We start from the raw sequence: 23,408 nt of genomic DNA on the forward strand, positions 1-23,408 counted from the left end.
CACCAGTTCCAGAGGAATCTGGTGCCCTCTTCTGGCCTCTGCAGATACTACACTCATATTCACACACTCTTTCCCTGCCCCCTTCATTTTAAATCAGTATCAAACAGAAAAATTGAAAAAATAAAAATGAAGAATTCACATATGTCTCCCTATTCAGTTTCACAAAATAACATAGTGCATTTTATCTATTAATTGATGTTTCCCAATCTTTTTTTATTCCTTTGAAACTCTGTGTATGTCAGACCTTACCTCCCATCATGTTTGATGTGTGTGTGTGTGTGTGTGTGTGTGTGTGTGTGTGTGTGTGTGTATTCATCTCCTAAGATCAATGATATTTTCCTATAGATAGTATAGTTGTTAAATAGGGGAAGTTTAACATTGACACATTGCTCTTCTATGCGTGTTGTTTTGTCAGTTGTCTCAAAACCATTCTGCATAAAACATTTTTCAGTACAGGATATTTAGTTCCATATCACATTTCCATGTGCCTAATCTTGTCCTATGTTTTAAGTTTTTTCCGCCCACACAGGCCAGCTATATCTGCTATGCCCTTTTCATCTGTGCATTTCAGTATGACTTCCTCCATCCTTGGCATACATGCCCCTCACATTTTACAAGTGATCTGGACCCAGCGGTGGTGGTGGTGCATGCCTTCGATCCCAGCACCTAGGAGGCAGAGGCAGGCGGATCACTGTGAGTTCAAGGCCAGCCTGGTCTATAAAGTGAGTAACTGAACCAGATCTGGCTGGTTAAGCAGAAAAACAGAATGGACTTTCTCACAAAAAAACTAAGTTCCAGCCTCTTCAATTCTTTGCATACTTTTTAAAAAAATTCTCAGAGAATGTCTGAAGCAACACAGTGGTGCGCCCCCTCAACCTCCCCCGCGCCGTGTGCGTGTGTGTGTTCATGCATGCAAGCACATATGTGTATGTTCATGAGCATGCCTGTTCGTGCTTCCCCTTACACATGGGATGACAGGAGCATCGTTGCAAGGGCCACCTGTGGTTGTATTTGCTAAGGAAAGAGTCTTTTCGACGGTTGTCCATAGGAGAGATGAACACTGAGAGAAACGAGGAACTGCCACTGCTGCTCCGAGCCCGAGGCCACAGGAGAAAGGAATCTTTCCTTCTCTAAGACCTCAGAGTTCCTCCCAACGGGGACGTCGGGGCGTTGCGCATGCGTGATTGACTGGACGTGGGGCGGGGGTGGGAGGTGATTAAAGCAGTCATTGGGAGGCTGTGGCAAGGGATCACGAGTTCGAGACCTGGCGTTTAACTAATACAATCATTTACATTTTTTTCTGTAATCAACTAAATTTTTGTTGTTGTTCTTCTCGAGACAGGGTTTCTCTGTGTAGCCTTGGCTGTCCTGGAACTCTCTTTGTAGTCCAGGCTGGCCTCGAACTCACAGTGATCTGCCTGTCTCTGCCTCCCGAGTGCTGGGATTAAAGGCGTGCGCCACCACGCCCGGCTTAATTTTATATAATAACAATACCCTTTATAAAATACTGAATGGTATACTTTTTTAATAAGCTAACTGCTACATTATGGGAACATGTAAAATTTATTGGAGAGGAAGCGAGCTGTGTATCGGGAACCTTTGGATCTCTAGGATGGCAGCAACTCTTCTGCTTCCAAATTCAAGAACGGCGCCATCATCTCCCGAAGCTCCCACATGGCGCGGCGCCCCAGCACGCTGGGCAGCACCCTTTCGAAGAGAAACGTGGCGTCCACAAACAGTATGTAGCACGACAGTCCAGTGATGGTGACCACGTAGACCATGGCGATCAGCTTCAGCACGTGCTTCCTACAGCAAAGAAGACACGAGTGTTTAGACCAGGAAAACAGCCTCAGTGAAGACGCGGACCCTCTGTCCCTGCGGCTCCACCAGGTGGGGCCACTGAGCTATGACCCCAGTCACCGCTGTAAAAGGGGGAAACAGCGCATGTGCAAACGCTTCTGCACAAGCTCCTCTGGTCACTTTTCATTCTAGATACAGTGGGAGCCACATTTGTTTATTTGTCTGATGTTATAGAGTCGCTGGTTTTGATTGATTTTTTTGTTTGTTTGGTGACCAAAGTGCGGATACAACCAAGGTCAAACTCGGTGAACCGTGATTTTATTGTAGTTACTTACAGGAATGTGGGTGAGGGGTTACTTATAGGAGCAGACATGACTCAAAGGCAGCTACGTAGACAAAGCCCACCCCAGCATGAGTGACAGCTCACAGAGATGGGAAACATGATGCACACGCCACAGCCTGCAGGCAGCTCTACATGGCAGCTCCATGTGGCAACTCTACATGGCGGAGTGTCCTTTCCAAGTGCCTCAGCTGGTCTAAACCATTTCCAGGCAGCTCCGCCAGGTTCTGCCTCTTTCTGGTCACCATCCCAGAGTCTTCTTTGCAACTCAGCTTCCTTCCCTTTGAGGGGCGGGGGGGGGGGGGGGGGTCTCAGCTTTCACTGTTTACTCTGGCGGGGAGGGGGCCGAGTGAGTCTGGTCAGTTTCAGGGACTTCCTGAAGCCATTTGAGTTGATGCCTTCCTGCTAAGGCACTTCCCGGCGGGATGGAAACTGTTACCCAACATTCTGCTAACCTGATCGCTCCAGGCGAGGAGATGATGAACTCCAGGGCCTTCTCCCATCCTCCTCCCCCCACCATCTTGCTGTGGGGCCACTGGGACTGCAGACGCTCGCCACTGAAACTAGCTGTCATGTGGGTTCTAAGGATCAAATTCAGGTCATCATCATGCTTCGGTCAAAAGCACTTCTGCCCACTCAGCCATCTCTCAGGCCCTGGTTCTTGGCACTTTTCTGATTATTGGCTCTATGGAGATGAATATTTTCTGAGGTAGTTCCATTTTAACTGCTGTCACCCTCCCTATTTGACAATTCTTGTGCATGTCTCAAAATGATGCAGACAAGATCCCATTTCATAGCTCAGCTTTATAAAGTATTAGGAAGAAACAGAACTGAAAACAACTGAGCTGTAGTGTAATGTTGGCTCTGAGGCAGGATAACATGCAAGGCATAGGGACACATGCTGGTACAATGGCACAACAACAACAACAACAACAAAAACAATTACAAACAACACCTGGGAAACGCTCCAGAAAAGAGGTTGCTGACGGCTCTTTCTAGGTCGGTGGCTGGAAATGAAGAAAGGGAGATCTTTTCTTGGAGAAAGGACTGCCTCTCCAAGATGGGGCGTCAGCTCTGTAAAGGTATCCAAGGGCTCAAAATCTGAGTCAGGGTGGTGGCACACATCTGTAACCCCAGCGCTGAGCCCCAGGCTGATGTGGGAGGGATCGTGTCAGGCCATCCTGAGCTACATAAGGAGACCCTGTCTCAGAAGAGAAGATTTATGTTTTCCCATCAGTATGTCTCCAAGATTGTATAAGGGAGACGTCCCCTGATATGTACCCAGGGAACTCCATACCTACCACAGAGGGACTTGCATAAGCATTTTCACTGCCACTCTATTTACAGTAAAAGGAAACGGAACCAGCCAAACAACAGATAAATGGATAATGAAAACGTGGTATATAGACCCTGTGGAAATGAAACGGAATTACAAAACCTGCAGGAAAGTGGATGCGCTGAGAGTACATCATACTGTTAGGGATGAGAATACATCACACTGTTAGACAGGGATGAGAATACATCACACTGTTAGACAGGGATGAGAATACATCACACTGTTAGACAGGGCCACACAATTTTGGAGAGGATAAAAAAGTGCTCTCTCTCATATGCAGATCCAAGTCTGTCATGTTTACAAGTTTATATGTAAACATCTATAAACATGGGTACTGTGTAGCACTTGGAAAGGAGACGAAGGAAGGGTGACGTTGGGAGACAAGGGAGGGAAATGCAGGTGAAGACATCAGCCGTTGAGAGAATATGAAGTTAGTTGTTTTTCTAGTTTCAATTCCATCATAGTTTTTTTTTCTTTTTTCTTTTTGTCAGTAAGTAAGTTTTCAAAAAGAATTGACATGAGGTGTAAGCCCCACAGCCTCAGAGTACTGTTCTGTCTGCACTGGAGCTCACTCGCAGAGATGCACAGTGTTTGGGACTGAGCACGTGACTTTATTTCATTTCACTTGTTTGGTTTTCCGAGACAAGGTTTCTCTGTGTTGCCATGGCTGTCCTGGAACCTGCTCTGTAGACTGGGCTGCCCTCCAACTTACAGAGATGCACCTGCCTCTGCTTCCCAAGTGCTGGGATTAAAGGCATGCACCACCATGCCTGGCTGACCATAGCAACTAAGGAAAACATCTAATGGGGGCTGGCTTACAGTTCAGAGGTTTCAGGAAGCCAGGCAGCAGGCAGACATGGTGCTGGAGAAGGGGCTAAGAGTTCTGCATCTTGATCCACAGGCAGCAAGGAGAGACTGTGTGCCACACTGGGCATAGCTCGAGCATAGGAGACCTCAAAGCCTGGCCCCACAGTGACACACTTCCTCCACAGGCCACACCTACTCCAACAAGGCCACACCTCCAAATATTGCCATTCCCTATGGGCCAAGATTCAAACATCTGAATCTATTGGGGACCAAGTTTAATCAAATCACCACACGTGGAATGGTCCAGAACCACCGGTAACTCCAATTCTAGGGGTCTCCAACATCTCCCTACGTACCAGACATACATATGGTGTAGATACATACATGCAATCAAACACCCATATATATAAAATAAATAAATCTATAATTTAAAACATTTTAAAGGATGTTGATAAGAATTGAGGATTTTGTGTGAAGTCTTAAGTTCAGTCGCCTACATTACACACATCTTAAAATGATTTAGAAAGGTATTGTATGTCGGTAAAATATAAGTAGTACATATTGGAAGATTTATCTAAAGTAATAAAGTTAAGCTGGGCCTCCTCCTCTTCATCTTCCTCCTCCTCTTTCTTCTTTTCAGACAGGGTCTCTCTGTGTAGCCTTGGCTGTCCTGGACTCATTTTATAGACAAGGCTGGCCTCGAACTCACAGCGATCCACCCGCCTCTGCCTCCCTGAGTGCTGGGATTAAAGGTGTGCGCCACCTCACCACTTCTTAATGCAACTGATGTATAGCTAAAACAAGAAAAATCCTGTGACTTCAAACAAAAGAAAAATTTACAAAAACAAAACATTTTAGTCAACACTTGAAGATATACAGTCAGGCTTAAAATAGTTCATATGTTGAGAAGCATACACACACACACACACACACACACACACACACACACACACACCACAGTCTCACCAGTCTGGCCTACCTGCCTCTGGCCCTGGAGTGCTGCCATTGAAGGTGTGTGGCACTAGTCCTGACCACTTCAGATAAGTTTGCCTAGCCCGTGCCAGCCCCGTTTCCTCGCTCACCACACTGTACTGCAGGGGGCAGAGTGTAGCGCCAAGGGGGCTGGAGAAGCCTCTGGAAGCCCGGCTTCTGCTTGCTCCACATCTGCGTCTTCGGAGCTGTGGGAGTCTGTCCCCCTTTTGTGCACATGGCATGTCTCCAGCTTAGTGTTCAGTGCGTTCATTTCCCTATAACAGCTCTGGGGAGAAAATTCAAAGAGCAATCAGCTTTCTCTTCATAAAAAACAGAAAGGAATTCCCAGTGTCTCCCAGTCTCATGTAGGTAGCAGAGGACATTTCCCCCGTCTCTGACACCTCAGGTTGCCATCGTCCACCTACACTAGAGTGAGACATGCTAAGGGTGTGGCTGAGGCCTGAGGACCATGTGCCCTGTTGAGCTGATGAGCCTGCACCTGCGAGTGGGAGGGTAGGGGACCCACATTTGTTGTTTCAGCCACGCGTTCACTTTCCTCTACGTCTAAGGTGTTGGGGAAGAAACTCAAAGACAATTTCTGGGTGACGCAGGCGAGGCCTGGGGAACCTTGCAGGATGCAGAACATGTCGGCACAGGTCAAGCTCCACATAGCTAGGGGATGGACACACCAGAAACTGTCAGGTGCTCTTCTGGTCCAAGGACAGAGAGATGGAAAAGGCCGCACCCAGCCAGAGACCAGGCTGAGGTGTGTTTAGCTGGACCTGATGAGAAGGTGACCTTCCCTCACATTGTGTTAAGGCGTGTCACTGTGTGCTGGATTGTTGACTGCTGAACCACCAGTGAGCTAAAAGGTAACAGGTTCCGGTATTATCATTGCTATTCAGGACTTTCCTGTTTCCATGGTGTATAAAATTGTTCTCCATCATCTCTGATTGGTCAATAAAGAGCTGAACAGCAGAGAGAGAGAGAGAGAGAGAGAGAGAGAGAGAGAGAGAGAGAGAGAGAAGGGGGATAGAGGGAGGGAGGGAGAATAAGGAGGAGGAGGAGAGGGAAGAGGAGAGGAGAGCAGAGGAGAGGGGAAAAGAGAGGAGGCTTGCCAAGCCACGAGGAGCTGGTCATCATGGATGAGTTGCCATGAGGACAAAGATGGAGCAGGAATGGTCAGAGCAAGACTAGAGGACATAGGGACGCAGCTGGGAAGCAGGCCAGGCCAGCGCAGACGGTTCCGTCTCATTGTGTGGGAGTTAGGATGGGTGTAGAAAAAATGGTTAGTTCAGCAAAGCCAGCTGGGTTGTTTGGATAGGTGGGCTTGGGCATCTCACCTCCATCTGTCCAACGAGCTTCTCCTTTAATTCACGGGCTCCGTTGCAAGCATCGACCTAAAAAGACATCGGCAGGTCTGAGAAAGCTGACACACACCTGTGTCTTTCTGGTTTGTGTAATATACTCTCTCATCTTTGTGCTACATACAGAGTGGCTGCACTGGGATAAACATTTACTCAGTAAACAGTTCCCGTGACAGTGGGTTTCCGGGCCTGTGGCTGCAGCTCAGTGGCAGAGAGCTTGCACGGGGCCTTGAGCTCCGTCCTCAGCGCCTCAGAAGCCGATGAGCAAAACCAGTAATGGAACAAACACGAAGCAAACTGCCTATCAGTCAGGTCACAAACCGCACAGGGCAAAAAACGTAACCAAGATCAACACGGGTTATTTTCGGTCCTTTTTAAGTGTACACGTCCCAGCATAGTGGTGCACACCTTTCATGCCCCCACGCAAGAGGCAGAGGCAGGAAAATCTCTGCAAGTTCAAAGCCAACTAGGGTGACGTAGTGAAACTCTGTTTCAAACAGCAGCAAGATAAATAAGTAAATAAGAAAATACATCTATAGGCAAGGGAGATGCCTGAGAGGCAGACCAGGGAAGTCTCAGAGCAAATTGGCTAGCTAGTCTAGCGAGAATTAGCGCAAGGAACCCTGCCTCAGTATATAAAGTGGGGGAGCAATTGAGAAAAATGCCTAGTATCATTGTCAGGCCTCATGCGCACACATGCACAGGCACTGGCACACACAAACATGCATGCACACACTCATGCACAGCACACACACACACACACAGGTAAAAGTATAAATTATACAACAGCTCCTTGTTGTAAGCCATTCTTTTCTGTTTGCTAAGTCTTTTTTTTTTTTCCAGACAGGGTTTCTCTGTGTAGCCTTGGCTGTCCTGGACTCACTTTATAGACCAGGCTGGCCTCGAACTCACAGAGATCTGCCTGCCTCTGCCTCCCGAGTGCTGGGATAAAAGGCATGCGCCACCACGTCTGGCTAAGAAAGTATTTTTTTAAATAGGTCAACATTTCTAAGGCACAAATGTCAAATGTCTTATTGGAGCCAATGTCCAGGCCCTGGTTCAGCACGGCGACTGCTGAGAGAGGCTCTCTCCCGCCTGCTTCCTATGGCTCTCCAGCAGTCCTCTAGGAGAGAAAAGGTCTGGTCTTGATTCTTAGGCAGTCCCAGGAGCAGGAGGAGGTTTTCCACTCTTTCTTCCTTTTCTTATTTTATTTTTTTAAGACAGGGTCTCACATATTCCAGGCTGGCGGCCAGTGTGCTCTGAGCCAAGTATGAAGTTGATGGGCTCTTGCTGCCTTCACCGCCCAAGTGCTGGGAGAGCAGGCGTGTGCAGCCAGGCTTGCTATGCGGAGCTGGCGATTGACACACGCCTGCTATGCGCAGCTGGAGACTGAACCCTGGTCCCTGTTTGTGTCAGTCACTGAGCCACAGCCCTAGCCCCAAAAGCGAGTTTCTGAGGCTCAGTTTCTCAAGGCAAAATCCCAACTGTGCGAGAAAACACAGAAAAGTCTGAAGAAAGTGACCCGTCAAAAAGCAAGTTCAAGACGATGTGCATCTGACGGTGACATTATCTGTTATGCAAATGTGTGCAAGTGGAGTTTAGATCAGCAGTTCTCCGCCTGTGGGTCGAGACCCCTTTGGGGGTCCAATGGCCCTTCCACAAGGGTCACATAACAGATACTTACATTACGATTCATAACAGGTTCAAATTTACTACAGTTATAAAATAAATATTGTTATAAAGTAGCAATGAAAATAATTTTATGGTTGGGGTCATCGTGACAGGAAGAGCTGTATTAAGGGTCACAGCATGGGGAAGGTGGGGACCACTAGTTCAGAAGAGCATACACATAGGCAAAAGTGTTCACTGTGTTTATCTCTGAGGCTCTGGGGTCTTCTTCTTTTTGTTTGGTGTGTGTGTGTGTTATGTTTGCTTGTTTGAGACAAGGTCTCTTTATACAGCCCTGGCTGTCCTGGGCTCACTATGTAGACCAGCCTAGCCTCAAACTCACAGAGATGCACCCACCTCTGCCTCTTGAGTGCAGGGACTAAAGGTGTGTACCACCACCACCTGGCTCCTTTTTATTTTTTTTAAGATTTATTTATTTATTATTATGTATACAATGTTCTGTCTGCATGTACACCTGCATGCCAGAAAAGGGCATCAGATCATGACATAGATGGTTGGGAGCCACCATGTGGTTGCTGGGAATTGAACTCACGACCTCTGGAAGAGCAGTCAGTGCTCTTAACCTCTGAGCCATCTCTGCAGCCCCACTACTTTTTATTTTTATGTCACTTACTTTCATATTGTCTTAATTGCCAAAATAAGTATGTTACTTTTTTAGAAGAAAAATATGTACATACATCATGTGATATTTTGTGTGACACTAATGTAAATGGCAAAGGAAGAGCAAGTGTGGATTTTTCTATTTTTTACTTCTTCCCACTTATTTACTTGTAGCAGGCAGCACTCCTGCCAGGAAACCCGCGTTGAGGTCAGAGGACAATACAGAGCAATCTGCTGTCTCCTTCCATCATGTGAATTCTGGGATCAAACTCAGGCTGCCAGGTTCAACAGCCCCTTTACCCACCGAGTCCTCTCACTGGCTCTTTTTACCTGGAATTATGGGTGAGTGTGTATGTGAGGTGTGTATGTGTGTGTGTGCACATGTGTGTATATGTGTATGTGTGTATGTATGTGTGTATAAGTGTGTGTATGTGTATAAGTGTGTGTATGTGTGTATGTGTATGTGTGTATAAGTGTGTGTATGTGTGTGTATGTGCATGTGTGTATAGGTACAGCTTAGGCCTGCATCCTGGAGCACATCTCAGCAAACCTGAACTTCATCTGGGATCCAGAATATTTCTTCTGAAAGTGAGCATTGTAACACAGCAGTCCCCGGCCTTGACCCCGGAGTGCCCTTCCCCTGAGTTTTAATTCCTACGCTTTCAGGGCTTGCTTTTCCTCCTTATTTTGAAGACGTCTCATTACCTGGGCCAGTTTGATGTTCATTTCTTTCAATTGGCTTCTAATTTCTATGATCTTCTCCTATGATATAAGGACAGACAACACGTTAGGAGGGATGGTCTTTGGAATTGACATATAACAACTTTAAGGAGAAACACACATGGTCAACAAACTTTAGACTTCATAGTTATTTCCCCCATATTATGCTGACTTATGAGACCAGCATTGAACCACGTCAGTAAGACACAATTAACAGGGGAGGTGGCTCACCCCTTAAAACACTGGCTGCTCTTGCTGAGGATCCGGGTTTGATTCCCACCACTTACATAGTAGCTCATAACTGCCTCTAAATTCTGTTCCAGGGGATCTGACACCCTCACCAGACCCCTGTGAGCGCTGTGTGCATGAGACACACTGCAGACAAGCAGACACATGCACTTTTTTTTTTTTTTTGGAGTCAAGGCTTCTCTGTGTAGTCCTGGCTGTCTTGGAACTTGATCTGTAGACCAGGCTGGCCTTGAATGCAGAGATCCACCTGCCTCTGCCTCCCAAGTGCTGGGATTAAAGCGTGTGCCACCACCACGAAGCCACATGAAACTTTTTTTAAAGGTGTGACTGGCCACACCCTATACACGTAGTCTCTGAGCTTTGGGTCGGTGCACTCCAAGTAACAGGAGCACCTGCTGACCAGCCAGCACCCTTCAGCAGCGTGTGGTCATATTTGGGGGTGTCTACTCATCCTCACTTTGAACCACATTAATTCATCACTAGCCTGGGAGTCATGTGGTTCAATATGAGGCTGTGCCACCAGGATGATGAGCTTGCACAGGCAATCCCCCCACCCCTCCCCCATCCCCTCAACCTCTCCCCTCAACCCCCTCCCCCATCCCTCCCCCATCCCCAACCCCTCCTCCACCCCCCTGAACCCCTCCCCTACCCCCAACCCTTTCCCCCATACCCCAACCCCTCTCCCCCATCCCCCCCAGCCCCACCTCCACCTCCCAGGTCCTGGGACCGCAGACTTTTGTAATTTCGTAACTACCTCCTCCCTTCTCCCCTCAGCCCCAGCAACTGCCAGCCTATCTTCTGTCCCCACCAGTTTGTCTTTTTCAGTGTTACATAAGTGAAATGTAAAGTCTGTGAACACCTGAGCTGGCATCTTTCAAATACTTTACCGTGTCTGAGATCACTCATGCTGTTGGGAGAATAAGAAATTTGTTTCTTGACAGGCGTGGTGGCACAGCCTTTAATCCCAGCACTTGGGAGGCAGAGGCAGGCGGATCACTGTGAGTTTGAGGCCAGCCTGGTCCTCAAAGTGAGTCCAAGACAGCCAAGGCTACACAGAGAACCCTTGTCTCAAAAAAACAAAACAAAAAAATTGTTTCTTTTTATTTCAGGTGTTCCCTTGTACACACAAGACACACCTCATCTGTCAACTGGTGGGCATTTGAACTGCTTCTGGTCCTTAAGCTCACATATAGCACTTGGTATGTTTAGCTTTTAGTGTGTACACAAAATTGCATACTCTAGCACAGTTTTCATACATGTGTGAAACTCTTTTTCCTTCCCTGTTCTCTCAAGTCCTCCCCCAAAATATAAATCTCCCTGAGTATGGTGGTTCACACCTATAAACACAGTGCTGGGGAGGCTGAAGCAGCCGACTGCTGAGAGCTCAAGGCTAGCCTAGGCTACATAGTGAGTTCTGGACCAACCCAGGTTTAAGAGAAGTCTTGTCTCAAAACAAAAACAGCTTAAAAATAGACCAGAGAGATGGCTCAGCAGGAAAAGGCATTTGCCACCAACCTGACTTCCATCCCTGGGCTCCACGGGGTAGAAGGGACGGAACCAACTCTGGCAAGTTGTCACATATGCATAATATAACACATGCGTGCGTACACACATGCACACATGCATGCGCACGCCCATGAATACACAGATGCACACACAGATGCATGCATACATGCATGCACACACATGCACAATTCATTCATACATGCATGCACACACATACAAAAGCATACAATAAACACATAAATACAATAAAAACTTAAAAATAAACATAGCACAAAATATAAAGCTTTCTCTGAAGAGAAACTTGAGGAACATGAGGAGATAAAGAAATAGGTTTGGAGCTAAGACCCAAAAGCACATCAAGACATCATCAAGTAAGCGCCTTGATCTCTGAGGACACCGCTGATGTCATCAGGTAAGCACCTTGATCTCTGAGGACACCGTTAACAAATTCCCGTTCCCTGGATGTTTTCTCTGAATGAGCAGAGCCAGGATTCTGAGATCCGGACAAACAGTTCTCCGCAAGGCTTGTGTCCTCAGGACGGCATCCAGAGAGGAAGGAGCCCATGAAAAGGGCCTCGCCCAGTGCGTGGGAATCACAGCGGAGTCCAGGGTTCTGAGCATCAGGTGAGGGAGGTGGTGTCCCCTGGAGGAAGGTGCTCAGCTCTGCCTGGCCAGCAGCGTCCTGTGAGGGAGGTGCCTGTTCCTCTGCCTGCAGCCTGTTGGGAAGCGGAGGCAGAAGTTGGAAGCCAGCTTACCTCAATGTCTGCCTCCTGATCAGGGTCCTCCAAATTTTCAGACTGGTTTTCCAGGGATATAACCTCAGATAACAACCTACAAACAGACGAAGAGACGGACTAAGTCCTGTGGATTGAGGGGGAAAAAAAACGTCCAACATGGGAGAGATTTCTGATCCTTCAAAACTGAAGTGCTGTTCTACACAGAACGGCACAGTAAAGAGACGTGAGGCTCTGAGGGACTAAGAGCCTCTACTCCCGTTAGCGCTGTGGAAAGAAAAGGCCCATAATGAGGGGGAGGGCTATTTTCTTTCCAGTACTGGGGCCTGAGCCAAGGCATTTGCTTGCGCAGGAGAAGCAAGCATTGAGTTGTAGTCCCGGCCTGGATGGTGACATTTGAAGAGCCAAGTGCTGCATGTCTGGGCTTTTATCCAGACTATATCAAGAATCTTAAGCTCATTAACAGGTTGGCCGTGGTGGTGCACACCTGTAACCCCAGGAGAATCAGGAGTGCCAAGCTAGCCTGGGCTACATGAGATAGAGTCTTATGACACATACACAAGGAAAGAAGAAAATGATGTTTTGTTTTGTTTTTTTGTGACAGATCAAGGTATTCTGTGTCTTCAATGTGTTGGTTCCAAAACTATGTGCATTTTCGAAACTCACGGGACCTTACATTAAAGAACATAATTGTTGTTGGGCACGGTGGCACACGCCTTTAATCCCGGCACTCGGGAAGCAGAGGCAGGCAGATCTCTGAATTTGAGATCAGCCTGGTCTACAAGGAGAGTCCAGGACAGCCAGAGCTACAAAAGAAACCCTGTCTCGAAAAACAAAACCAAAAAACAAACAAACAAAAATTGTTGTGCAATATAATTATATTTTACTTGTAAAAGAATATATATAGCATATTGGATTTAGACTCTTTAATGTTTTGGGGGATACAAAGTCCACCATGTGTATGAATAGATGCTTTGCAACAGGCAAAGAGGAAGCAACTAGCCGGGCCGAGGTGGCTCACACCTGTAATCCCAGCACTCGGGAGGCAGAGGCAGGCAGATCGCTGTGAGTTCGAGGCCAGCCTGGTCTACAAAGCGAGTCTAGGACAGCCAAGGCTACACAGAGAGACTCTGTCTCAAAAAAAAAAAAGAAGAAACAAAAAGAGGAAGCAATTAGGACAGTGCTATCGAGGAGGCTGGAGCACGCTAGGGAAGTGCAAAGGCTTCAGACACTCACTTCCAAGAAGAGCTCTGTTTGTTAGTCACTGACGTGCACCAGCCTCCCAGCTGAACCTCACAAGGTGCCAGCGAAGAGGCTACAGTTAGGAACTTTTATACAGGAGGAAAGGCGAGCCCTTCGAAAGGTTGATTAATAAACACAACAAAGGAGCCCTCGGGATTCCAGCTCGGTCTCTGTAACGGGGATGTGCTCAGTCAGCAGAGTGCTGGCTTAGCGTCCATCAAGACCTTGGCTCACATCCCAGCATAAACCGGGCTGTGGCAGCACACTCCATAGTCAGGAGGCGGAGGCAGGAGGATTAGGAGTTCAAAGTCAGGCACAGGAGAGCTGGCTCGGCAGTTAGAGGCCTCCACTGCTCTTGCAGAAGGATTTGTGGTCTCGGCACCCCCACATAGGGGCTCACAACTGCCTGCAGCTTAAGCTCCAGGGGGTCTGATGCTTCTGCTCTCTGGGTATCTCACACACACACACACACACACACACACACACACACACACACGTAAAAGTGATAAAAAATAAACAGAGAGAGTGCTTGCATAGCCAGTGTATGAGAAATGTTTGAGGGAAAAGAGACGCAGAGCTCTGGCATAAGGCTGGATGCGGCCTTCTAACCCCGAGAACCTTTACTGTTTGCTGTACCACAGCATTTGGATCTTTAAAGCTGCGGGATGCCCCACAATCTTCCTGCCAACCCCAGTATCCAGGCTTTACCTCTGTACTGTGCTTTCTGTACTGTTGATTTTTTGTATACTGGTGTTGATTTTCTCCAACCAGTCAATGTGGTCAGCGCTGAGTTCTTTCATCTGTAGAGCCATCTTTGGATTCCAGGAGCTCAGCTTGAGGACCAAGCTCTCCTGGGGGGTCCTGCGGAAACAGAACATTGAACAGTGGGAAGTGGGAAACACCTCAAATGGCTCTGGACAATCTTGCTTTGGCTGACAAGTTGATCTATTTATGCATTTCCTATTATTACTAAAATGAACCAAGTGGTCATTTATTTATCTGTGTAAACAGTATTTTAAAGCCCAGATAAAGCAAACAATTTTACAAAATATGTGTGTGTGTTAACTGAGACTCCAACCTAGGGCCTCACACAGCGCCAGCGCTCTACCACAGAGGTGCATGCCCAGCCTGGAGAATTGGCTCCTTGGCTTCAAACACTTGTTGCTTTTGCATAGGACCTGGGTTTGATTCCCAGCATCCACCTGGTGTTTCACAATCATCGAGAACTCTAGCTCGACACAATCCAACAGCTCTTCTGACATCCTGGGGGCTCAAACGCAGTGCACATACACATAGGACGCCAGCCAACCATTCACACACATGCTTTTCAAAGAAGCTTCATGCATTTTTCTCAGTGCTAGAGATTGAAGCCAGGGCCTCACGCATGCTAAGTAAGTACACTACCACTGAGCGCCAGCCCTAAAAATAGGTCTGTTTGAAATCTCCCTTTATGTAGTGAATGTTTAGATAGTGGCTGAGGATGAGAGGTGTACAACAGGGGGTGGCACACAAGGGCTTAACGGCAGGCTTTTAATGATGATTAGGATAATTTTCATATAGAAGAAGTTATATTGGGGCTGGAGAGATGGCTCAGTGGTTAAGAGCACTGACTACTCTTCCAGAGGTCCTGAGTTCAATTCCCAGCTCCACATGGTGGCTCACAACCATCTATAATGTAATCTGGCGCCCTCTTGTGGCCTGCAGGTGTACATGCAGGAAGAGCACTATATACATAATAATAAGTAAAAAAAAAAAAAAAAAAACCAAGAAGTTATCTGAGAGTGTTGACATACATATCAATTCTAAGCTCCAAATCCACAGAGGACCTGCTGGCTCTGCCTACGTCTGTAGCCAAGGACAGGCTAGGGAAGGCCAATCCCCACCCCCCACCCCCCACCCTTGACTCCCGCGCACGTGGATGCTGGATGGAATTATAAGTCTCCCAGACTTTCTCCGAATGCCTTCCTAAGCCTCCTTGCCTCCCCCACATCACTCAGTGCTCTCCACTGGGTCCTGGGTCCTGTCAAAGCTTACAGTGCAGGGGTGCTCTTCTCTGAAAACTGTGACCCTGAGGATCCTTGAGGGCCCTCGCCAACAACAGCTGCTTCCTGCTCATCCTGTCCGGCTGGTGGGTCCTGGCTGTGCTCAGTCTTCTGCTCCCACCTATCCTGGAGGAGATGGGGAGGGAAGGAAGCAGAACAAACGAGTGTTTGTAAGAGGTCCTGGTTCCTCTGGCCCCTCCCAGCACAGCCTGTCTGAGGCCTGTGCCTTCTAATGTGTGCACGGGATAGGGAGACGAACCCTCCGTCCCCCTGTAGCAGGCTGGGACAGGCTTTCCAATGTTAGCGCCCCCATGCCCCACACACCTGACTGTGAACTCCAGAACTTGACTCAAATGACATGGCTGTTCTGGTCTCCTCAAAAACTCAACACCAGCCGGGCGTGGTGGTGCACGCCTTTAATCCCAGCACTCAGGAGGCAGAGGCAAGCAGATCACTGTGAGTTTGAGGCCAGCCTGGTCTACAAAGCCAGTCCAGGACAGCCAAGGCTACACAGAGAGACCTTGTCTCAAAAAAAAAAACCAAAAACAAAACAAAACAAAACAAAACAAAAAAAACCCTCAATACCAGCCAGGCAAGGGTATCCATCTGTAACCTTGGCCTTCAGGAGGCTGGGGTAGGAGACTTCCAAGCTTACACAGAGAGTCCTGGGGCAGCCTGGGATAGCTATTGATTTGTAGGCTAGCTTGGACCACATAACAAGGCCACAACAAAACAAAGTCAAATAAAACAAAAGAAATAGTAGAGGCCCCCTCAATATTACCAAAAAAAAAAAAAAAAAAAAAAAAAAAAAGGCAAGGTAGAAGTGTTTCATATTAAGACAAGTCTGCCAAGTTACAACAAGTAAGCGCATGGTATAGATCTTGTCCCAATGATATTGAAAAGAAAAAAAGTACAGCCCTAAGACCCAAGTTCAGTTCCCAGTTCACAGTCATCTGTGACTTCAGCCCCAGATAATCTGGTGCCCTCTTCTGGCCTGTGAGGGCACCAGGAATGCACATGGTACACAGACATACATCTAGGAAAAACATGTAAACACATAAAATATAAACATAAAGCTTTTAAGATGATATAGGTTGAAAAACCATGTGAGGCATAATTGAGAAAACAGGAATTTTGAGAGAGTGAGAACATTAGAGCCTTTATGTGCAAAACTGCTAATTTCTCTAGCTGTGGTGACAGTATTTTGGGTATGTAGAAGAAAATCTTTATTTTTAGAGATGTTTTCTGAAGGCAGCAGGAACAAACTGTGATGCTGTTTGGCCTACTTTTAAATGCATAGTGAAGTGCATCTATTTATACACAGAGATAAAACTAATGCTGTGAGTGCTAACTATTTTAACAGTGCAGCTGTAAGAACCTGGCTGATCATTGCTTCTGTGTCCTCTTGTCATTTATTTTGTTTTTGTTTTCTTGGTTTTTTTTTTTTTTTTTTTTTTTTTTTTTTTGGTTTTTTTGAGACAAGGTTTCTCTGTGTAGCCTTGGCTGTCCTAGACTCGCTTTGTAGACCAGGCTGGCCTCGAACTCACAGCGATCCGCCTGCCTCTGCCTCCCGAGTGCTGGGATTAAAGGCGTGCGCCACCACGCCCGGCCTGTTTTCTTGTTTTTTCGAGACAAGGTTTCTCTGTGTTAGCCCTGGCTGTCCTAGACTCGCTTTTGTAGACTAGGCTGGCCTGGAACTCACAGCGATCCGCCTGCCTGGGCCTCCGGGAGCTGGGATTAAAGTTGTAGGCCACCAGGTCTGGCCTTTATTATTATTTATTTTCATGGCAAAGGGTTTGAGAGAAATAGCATACTTATTACTTAGTCCATAAAAATTCCTTCTTTCCTTTCTCTTTCTCTTTCTTTTTTGTTTTGTTTCAGAAAAATATTAGGGGATGGAGAGATGGCTCAGTGGTTAAGAGCACTGACTGTTCTTCTAAAGGTCCTGAGTTCAACTGCCAGCAACCACATGGTGGCTCACAACCATCTGTGATACTTTATGGCCTGCAGGTATACATGCAGGCAGAGCATCATATAAATAATAATAATAATAATAATAATAATAATAATAATAATAATAATAATAAATCTCTAAAAAAAGAAAAATATCAAATTCATTCTATGGCATTTCAATTCTATACATGCAAAAATGATAATAATTTATCTTAGAATCCCTCGCTCTCCCCCCACATCTTCCTCCCCCGCATCCATCTCTCTCGGAAACTCTACTGTAAAATAGTTCTTCTGGCCTTTGAGGAAGTTTTAAACAAAACTCCTCTGCTTCCAGAAGACAAATTTTAAACTGGAAAGAAAAAAGTTTGGGGTGGGCAGAACCCATGAGTTCCTCACCAAAGACCTACCCCAGCCGAGGCCACAGGCTCACATTCAGCACTCTTCAGAGAGAGTGTGAGTCCTCACGACTGGGGGGACGCAGGTTGGGAATGTTCTCAGCCTCTGCCTGGTGGCTTGCCAGCGCTCATGTCACACAGTGGGTTAACTACTGGCACCAGGCTGGTGTGCCCACGTCCCAGCACTGTGTGTGCCGCCTTATCTGGACAAGTCCTTGTAGACTTTGTCCTTGAGTTAAAAGCGCTGAAATCAGGTCGTTATAAAGTATCTGGACAGCTTCTACGTCCAGTGAGACTGGGCAAAGTGAGACGGAGGAGAAGGCGCAGCTGTGGGAAAGGTGAAGTGAGCCGGAGACAGAAACTGCAGCGAGGCAGCCTGAGCCAGTGCCCCCCCAGAGGCCCCAAGAAGGAAGGGGAGGGGTCCCCTGGAGATGGAGTCTGAGCTGACGAATGGATGCTATTGGAAGACATTCTGCAGTCAGGGGACCATTCACACATAATGCCTGCTCTAAGGGACCAACGCCAACTGCAATAAATCCCACAACAAAAACAACACATAACACATAGGAGGCACGAGAAAGCCAGGACGACCCCTGGCGCCTTTCTCTCAGGGTTACACCTGTGAAGAGAAAGCCCTTGGGGATTTTCTTCCTGCTTTGAGATGTACAGTGAGGTCATTTCTTTACCTGCTGTGACATTTATGTTTCCCTGACTTCCCCCCCCCCTCCAAGACAGGGTTTCTCTGTGTAGCCTTGATTGTCCTGGACTCACTTTGTAGACCAGGCTGGCCTTGAACTCACAGTGATCCACCTGCCTCTGCCTCCTGAGTGCTGTGCCACCACCACCCTGTTTGTTTTTGTTTTTGGTTCTGTTGTACCATTGTATCCAAGGCTGACCTCAAACTCCTCATCCGCCTATTTTCACCTCCCGAGGCTGGGATTATAAGCATATACCAACAGGCCCAGCTTAGCTTACCCATTTTTTAGTGTCCATTTTGTAAAGAAGATCAGTCTGTAGGCTTTCAGGAAATTTGTCTTTTTCATCCGGTCTGTCCGAGATGTGGTCCATTTTGGTAATTTCCCTTAGTAAGGGGCAAAGCAAACAGGTAATTACTGTACAGTAGGTGCTCAGGGTGGTCCTCTGTCTGATGCGATTCTGACGAGACCTATGGGACACCCCCAGCCCCAGGAACATCTGCTGCCCTCATACTGACTTTGTCCTGTGTGAGTAATGCCACAGACAGTACATTTTGCAGAAAAGAAAAAGGAGGTCTGCATAAATATTTGTTTGTTGAATCTATAACTTATTTAACAGTGAGGCCCCAAATCCCAAATTGCCGCTATTTGTATTTGTGTGTAAAACGTGTCCGAAAGGTAAACAGTAAGCAAACAGCCAAGAGTGGAGACCCCAAAACACAAGTTCCAAAGGGTGGGTGGGCAGAGCGAGCCAGGACTGTGACTATGAAAAGCGCCCGGGAGAGGGTCTCGGGTGTGGTGTGCTAGGGACGACTGTCTCGGAAGACACGCCCACTGTGGGCGGCGCCCTTCCCTGGCTCTGAGTCTGGACTGTACAGAGAAAAGGAGCTGGACCAGGGCGTGGAGTCGTGCTCTTGCGTATGAACGCAGCGTGAGCAGCTGGGTCAGTCTTCCCCTGCCTTGGTTTCCCCGGCAAGATGGGCTGTGCCTTGAACTGGAGCCAAGATAAGCCCTGTCTCGCATGGCTTGCTTTTGCCGTTGTTTTGTTTTTAATTGCAGCAACAGGAAAAGAAACTCAGGCACCCCGGCAGCCTTTCTCATCGCTGCGAACAGTTCCTGAGAAGGAGCAGTGAGGATGGACGGAGGAGGCATGGGGAGAGCTTAAGGCTGCCTGCTCACACCCAGTCAGCAACCCGGAAGCAGAGAGGCCAGCGGGACCATCAGCTGGGACCAAGTGTCCAAATACATGAGGCTGTGGGACGTTTACTTCAAGCCACGTTCAAACCACAGAATCTCTAGCTGTTTAGGCCACCTACAACGTTCTTTATTTTCTACTCTTTATTTATTCATTCTTCCACAGAGGGCATGACAAACATGCAGGTTTCTGCAGGTCTATATAAATAAGAGTGTATTAATACATATTATTCCGAATTTTGCATTTCCTTTCTAATAGCCTTCTTGGAGTCCATTTCCTATTGCCACATGAGGACTTCATATCTATGACTTTATGTGGGTGTATGATAACTTTACATTTCTGTTTGTGTGTGCAGGGTATCCATGGTGTGTGCGCGCGTGTGCGCAGAGGTCAGAGGTCAACATAACTGCCTTCCTTTCTTGCTCTTTTTGAGTTTTAGTTTTTGAGTCAGGGTCTGTCACTGACCCTGGAGCTCACCGTCCTGGCTGCGCCACTGACTAGGCAAGCCCCTGGGTTCCTCCAGGCTCTGCCTCCCGGCACTGGGGATACAGGTAAGTGCTTTATCCTTAGCAGCTATAGATAAGGGAGCCATGAAGTAATCAGTGTGGTGCAACCAATTTCCCAAGTGGAAGCCTGAGTCTTGCCGACACTGCCTGGCGATGCCTCACTCATCAGGCTCACAAGTGCTCCATTAGCCTACTTCAGTGAACGTTTGGCTTAAAATGAAAGCAATTGGAGAAGAAAACGTCCACCCTCTCCCTGACCTGGAACTGTCTCATTATCTGTCTCCTGCTGGCCCCGGAAGTCTCTAGGCAGACCCAGATGTGGCTCCTGGGGGCTCGCCCTCACTTACTTCACACCTTCAGCAACAGTGACATTTTGGAGAAAATCTCTGCTCTTCTCAGTCAGCTGTTGTTGCCTCCTGGCCATCCTTGTCTGTAGGGACATCTCACGGCTGAGGGCTGCGGGTGTGACAGCCATTCCTTCAGCACTGCAGAGACAATGGCAGGAGGCTGTCAACAGGACCAGCAATCCCCTGATGCATGGCTGATTGTCCCACAGAGAATGCAGCCTGTTTCCCACTGCTGCCAAGATGGCTGTCCATTCTAAGAGACCCCACAGCAAGTGCTTGGGACTCTCTGTTCAAGCACACGAGGGAGGATCTGTGTGTGACTGTCCCCAAGGATGTAGCTCATGTCTAAGTCTATAAATCATCCTTGAGTGCAGACGCCATAGAGAAACACACAGCAGCCATGTTGTGGGCAGAACACTTGGTGTTTACAAGTTATTTCTGATTATGTAATATGCATGTTGCAAAAACTAGAAAGAAGAATATAAAATCACTAGTATTTCAGGGCTCAATAACCAGAGCTGGGCTCCAGAGACATCCAGATATAAGAACTTAACCACTAAGATGGTGCTACCTATCAGTTTCCATCTGTAGACCTGATGATTGTTTTGCTGTTCCCCACTGCTGATGACATTTCTATCTCTTCTAGTTTAATAAGCAATGAGCATCCTCGCTCAGAACAGTGCACTAAGCCCTCACCACTCAGAACTGGATTTATTAGATCAAAGTGGGTATCATACAGATTCTTCAGCATTTAGAGAAATATTTCTAATGTTTGTTTGTTTTGTTTTGTTTTCAAGACAGGGTTTCTCTGTGTAGCCTTGGCTGTCCTGGACTCTCTTTGTAGACCAGGCTGGCCTCGAACTCACAGCGATCCACTTGCCTTTGCCTCTCAGAGTGCCGGGATTACAGGTGTGCGCCACCACGCCTGGCTTAGAGAAATATTTCTACACCTGCAGTCCAGGAGGGGGCATCAGATCTCATTATAGATGTTTGTGAGCCACCATGTGGCTGCTGGGAATTGAACTCAGGACCTTTGGAAGAACAGTCAGTGCCCTTAGCCTCTGAGCCATGTCTCCAGCCCCAGAGAAACATTTCTAAATTGAACTTTAAAGTTACAACAAGAAGAATGACAAAATTTATGGAGTGAGTACCAGGACAGTCACAGCTATGCAGAGAGACTCTGCCTCAGAAGAAATCAAAATAAAAAACAAAACAAAAAGCTTGTATGAAAAATTGTAAACTGAACTTGGATCCTTAGCAAGAGCAGCCAGAGCTCTTACCTAAGCCACCTCTCCAGTCCCCACCCCCACACTGACCAGCTGTGCACTGCATGCCCCAGCTGTGCGCTGAGCCCTGCCCTTCCTTCCGGCCTTCTGCAGAGCAGAGAGTCACGGAAGAGGGAGAGGGAAGGGTTCGGGTACCTTAGCAACGAGGATGAAAAGAGGAGGAAGAAACAGTTCACATCAACATCCCAGCACTGGGAAAGCTGTGGCAGGGGGATTACCTTCACTTTGAGGCCGGCTCAGGCTACCTATAGTTCCAAGCCAGCCAGGGCTACACCTTGAGGCCTTGTCTGAAAACAAACAGGCAGAGAAAGGTGAGACAGAAACACATGTGAAAGCTGTGAGGAGGTGACGGGGAGGCCTCTGCAGGCACAGAGACAGGCAGATCTCTGGGTCCTGCTGGCCGGCCAGCCTAGCCTGCGGAATCCAGACCAGTCAGAAACTCTGTCATAAAAATCAAATGGGGCTGTCAAAAGGGGGTAAATGCACTTGCTGTTCAGCCTGAGTGTGACCGCCCAGAACCCACATCTCAAGGAGAACTGATTCCCACATGTTGTCCTTTGACCTCCACAAGCACGCCAGAGAAAACATGCACACACATTAAACAGGTTGATTTTAAAAAATTAAAAACAAAGAGGGTGGCAAACAAAACACACACACACACACACACACACACACACACACACACACACACACACACACACACGTCCGCACACCCATGTGTGCACACACAGAAAAGGAAGTTAACCTGTGTTATGTTAACTTCACATAACACCATAGTAATCATAACAATACTGATTGCACGTGTGAGGTGCTTTTGGTTAGTAAGGCGTGGTCATTACGTTGTTTCAATCCATCCTTACGGGGGGGGGGGGGGCAGTTAGCAAGGCAGGCCTAAGCTTCACTCTAAGGTAGAGACTTAATCCGCCAGTCTCACTGCGTGTGCATGACAATCACCTATGAACACAGAACTGCTTTCCTAGGTCTGAGGCGGCCCACCTTCTCCCTCCCCTGGTGGTGCCACACACGCTCCCTCCGTGCTTGTTGACCACACAGACCCGCCCGGCCTCCCCAGCCTCACCGGATCAGCGACGCCTTCATTTCAACAGGAAGCTGATGCCTCCTATTCACGGGAGAGTCTGGAAGCACTCATCCTTTGGGGCTTATTAAATAGCAGTCTCTCCTCTCTAATCAACGAGAGTGAACCCTTCTTCCTCCACATACCACAAAGACGTTTAGAATTATCACTTTTGTGGGGGGGAGTGTTTCAGTCAAAAGGAGCTGATCAGCAGCTTTAGAAGGCGGCAGCTGATTCCCAGTTGGTTGCTTCTCTCAACCCAAACAAACTACCCTCCTGCGAGCCCGCTTGCTGGATACTTTGGGATCTCAGAAATTCACCAAACATTATTTGATAACCAGGGATTTGACGGAGAGACAGCACAGCACACAGAGTGGCCCATAGCCTTGGCCTTCCCAATCTTGTACCTCAGAGTCCTGGGAGTCAGCGCTTGCTTCACTGGGGCTGGGACGTTTGGTCCCCTAGCGTCTGGGGCAGAGAGGCCTTGCAGTGTGGCCCACACCTGGGCAGGGAAGCTTGCAGTTGGGCCTGTGCTCTCTGACGTTCTACTTG

General features: G+C 47.6%; 1 protein-coding gene across 1 annotated transcript; it reads right to left on the minus strand.

Moving 5' to 3' along the window:
• Window positions 1-1,523: 1,523 nt before the first annotated feature.
• Window positions 1,524-23,408, minus strand: SMCO2 (single-pass membrane protein with coiled-coil domains 2). The gene is made up of 10 exons (XM_084765693.1): window positions 23,264-23,408; window positions 20,496-20,633; window positions 18,728-18,833; window positions 15,397-15,530; window positions 14,071-14,223; window positions 12,142-12,217; window positions 9,617-9,673; window positions 6,599-6,655; window positions 5,366-5,541; window positions 1,524-1,806 (listed from the first exon to the last, which is right to left on the minus strand). The coding sequence occupies exons 2-10, from the start codon at window positions 20,621-20,623 to the stop codon at window positions 1,608-1,610; spliced, it is 1,086 nt and encodes a 361-aa protein (XP_084621819.1). The 5' UTR covers window positions 20,624-20,633; window positions 23,264-23,408; the 3' UTR covers window positions 1,524-1,607.

The sequence above is a fragment of the Acomys minous genome (assembly GCF_964271855.1).
Source record: "Acomys minous genome assembly, chromosome: 17".
In the NCBI taxonomy this organism is placed as follows: domain Eukaryota; kingdom Metazoa; phylum Chordata; class Mammalia; order Rodentia; family Muridae; genus Acomys; species Acomys minous.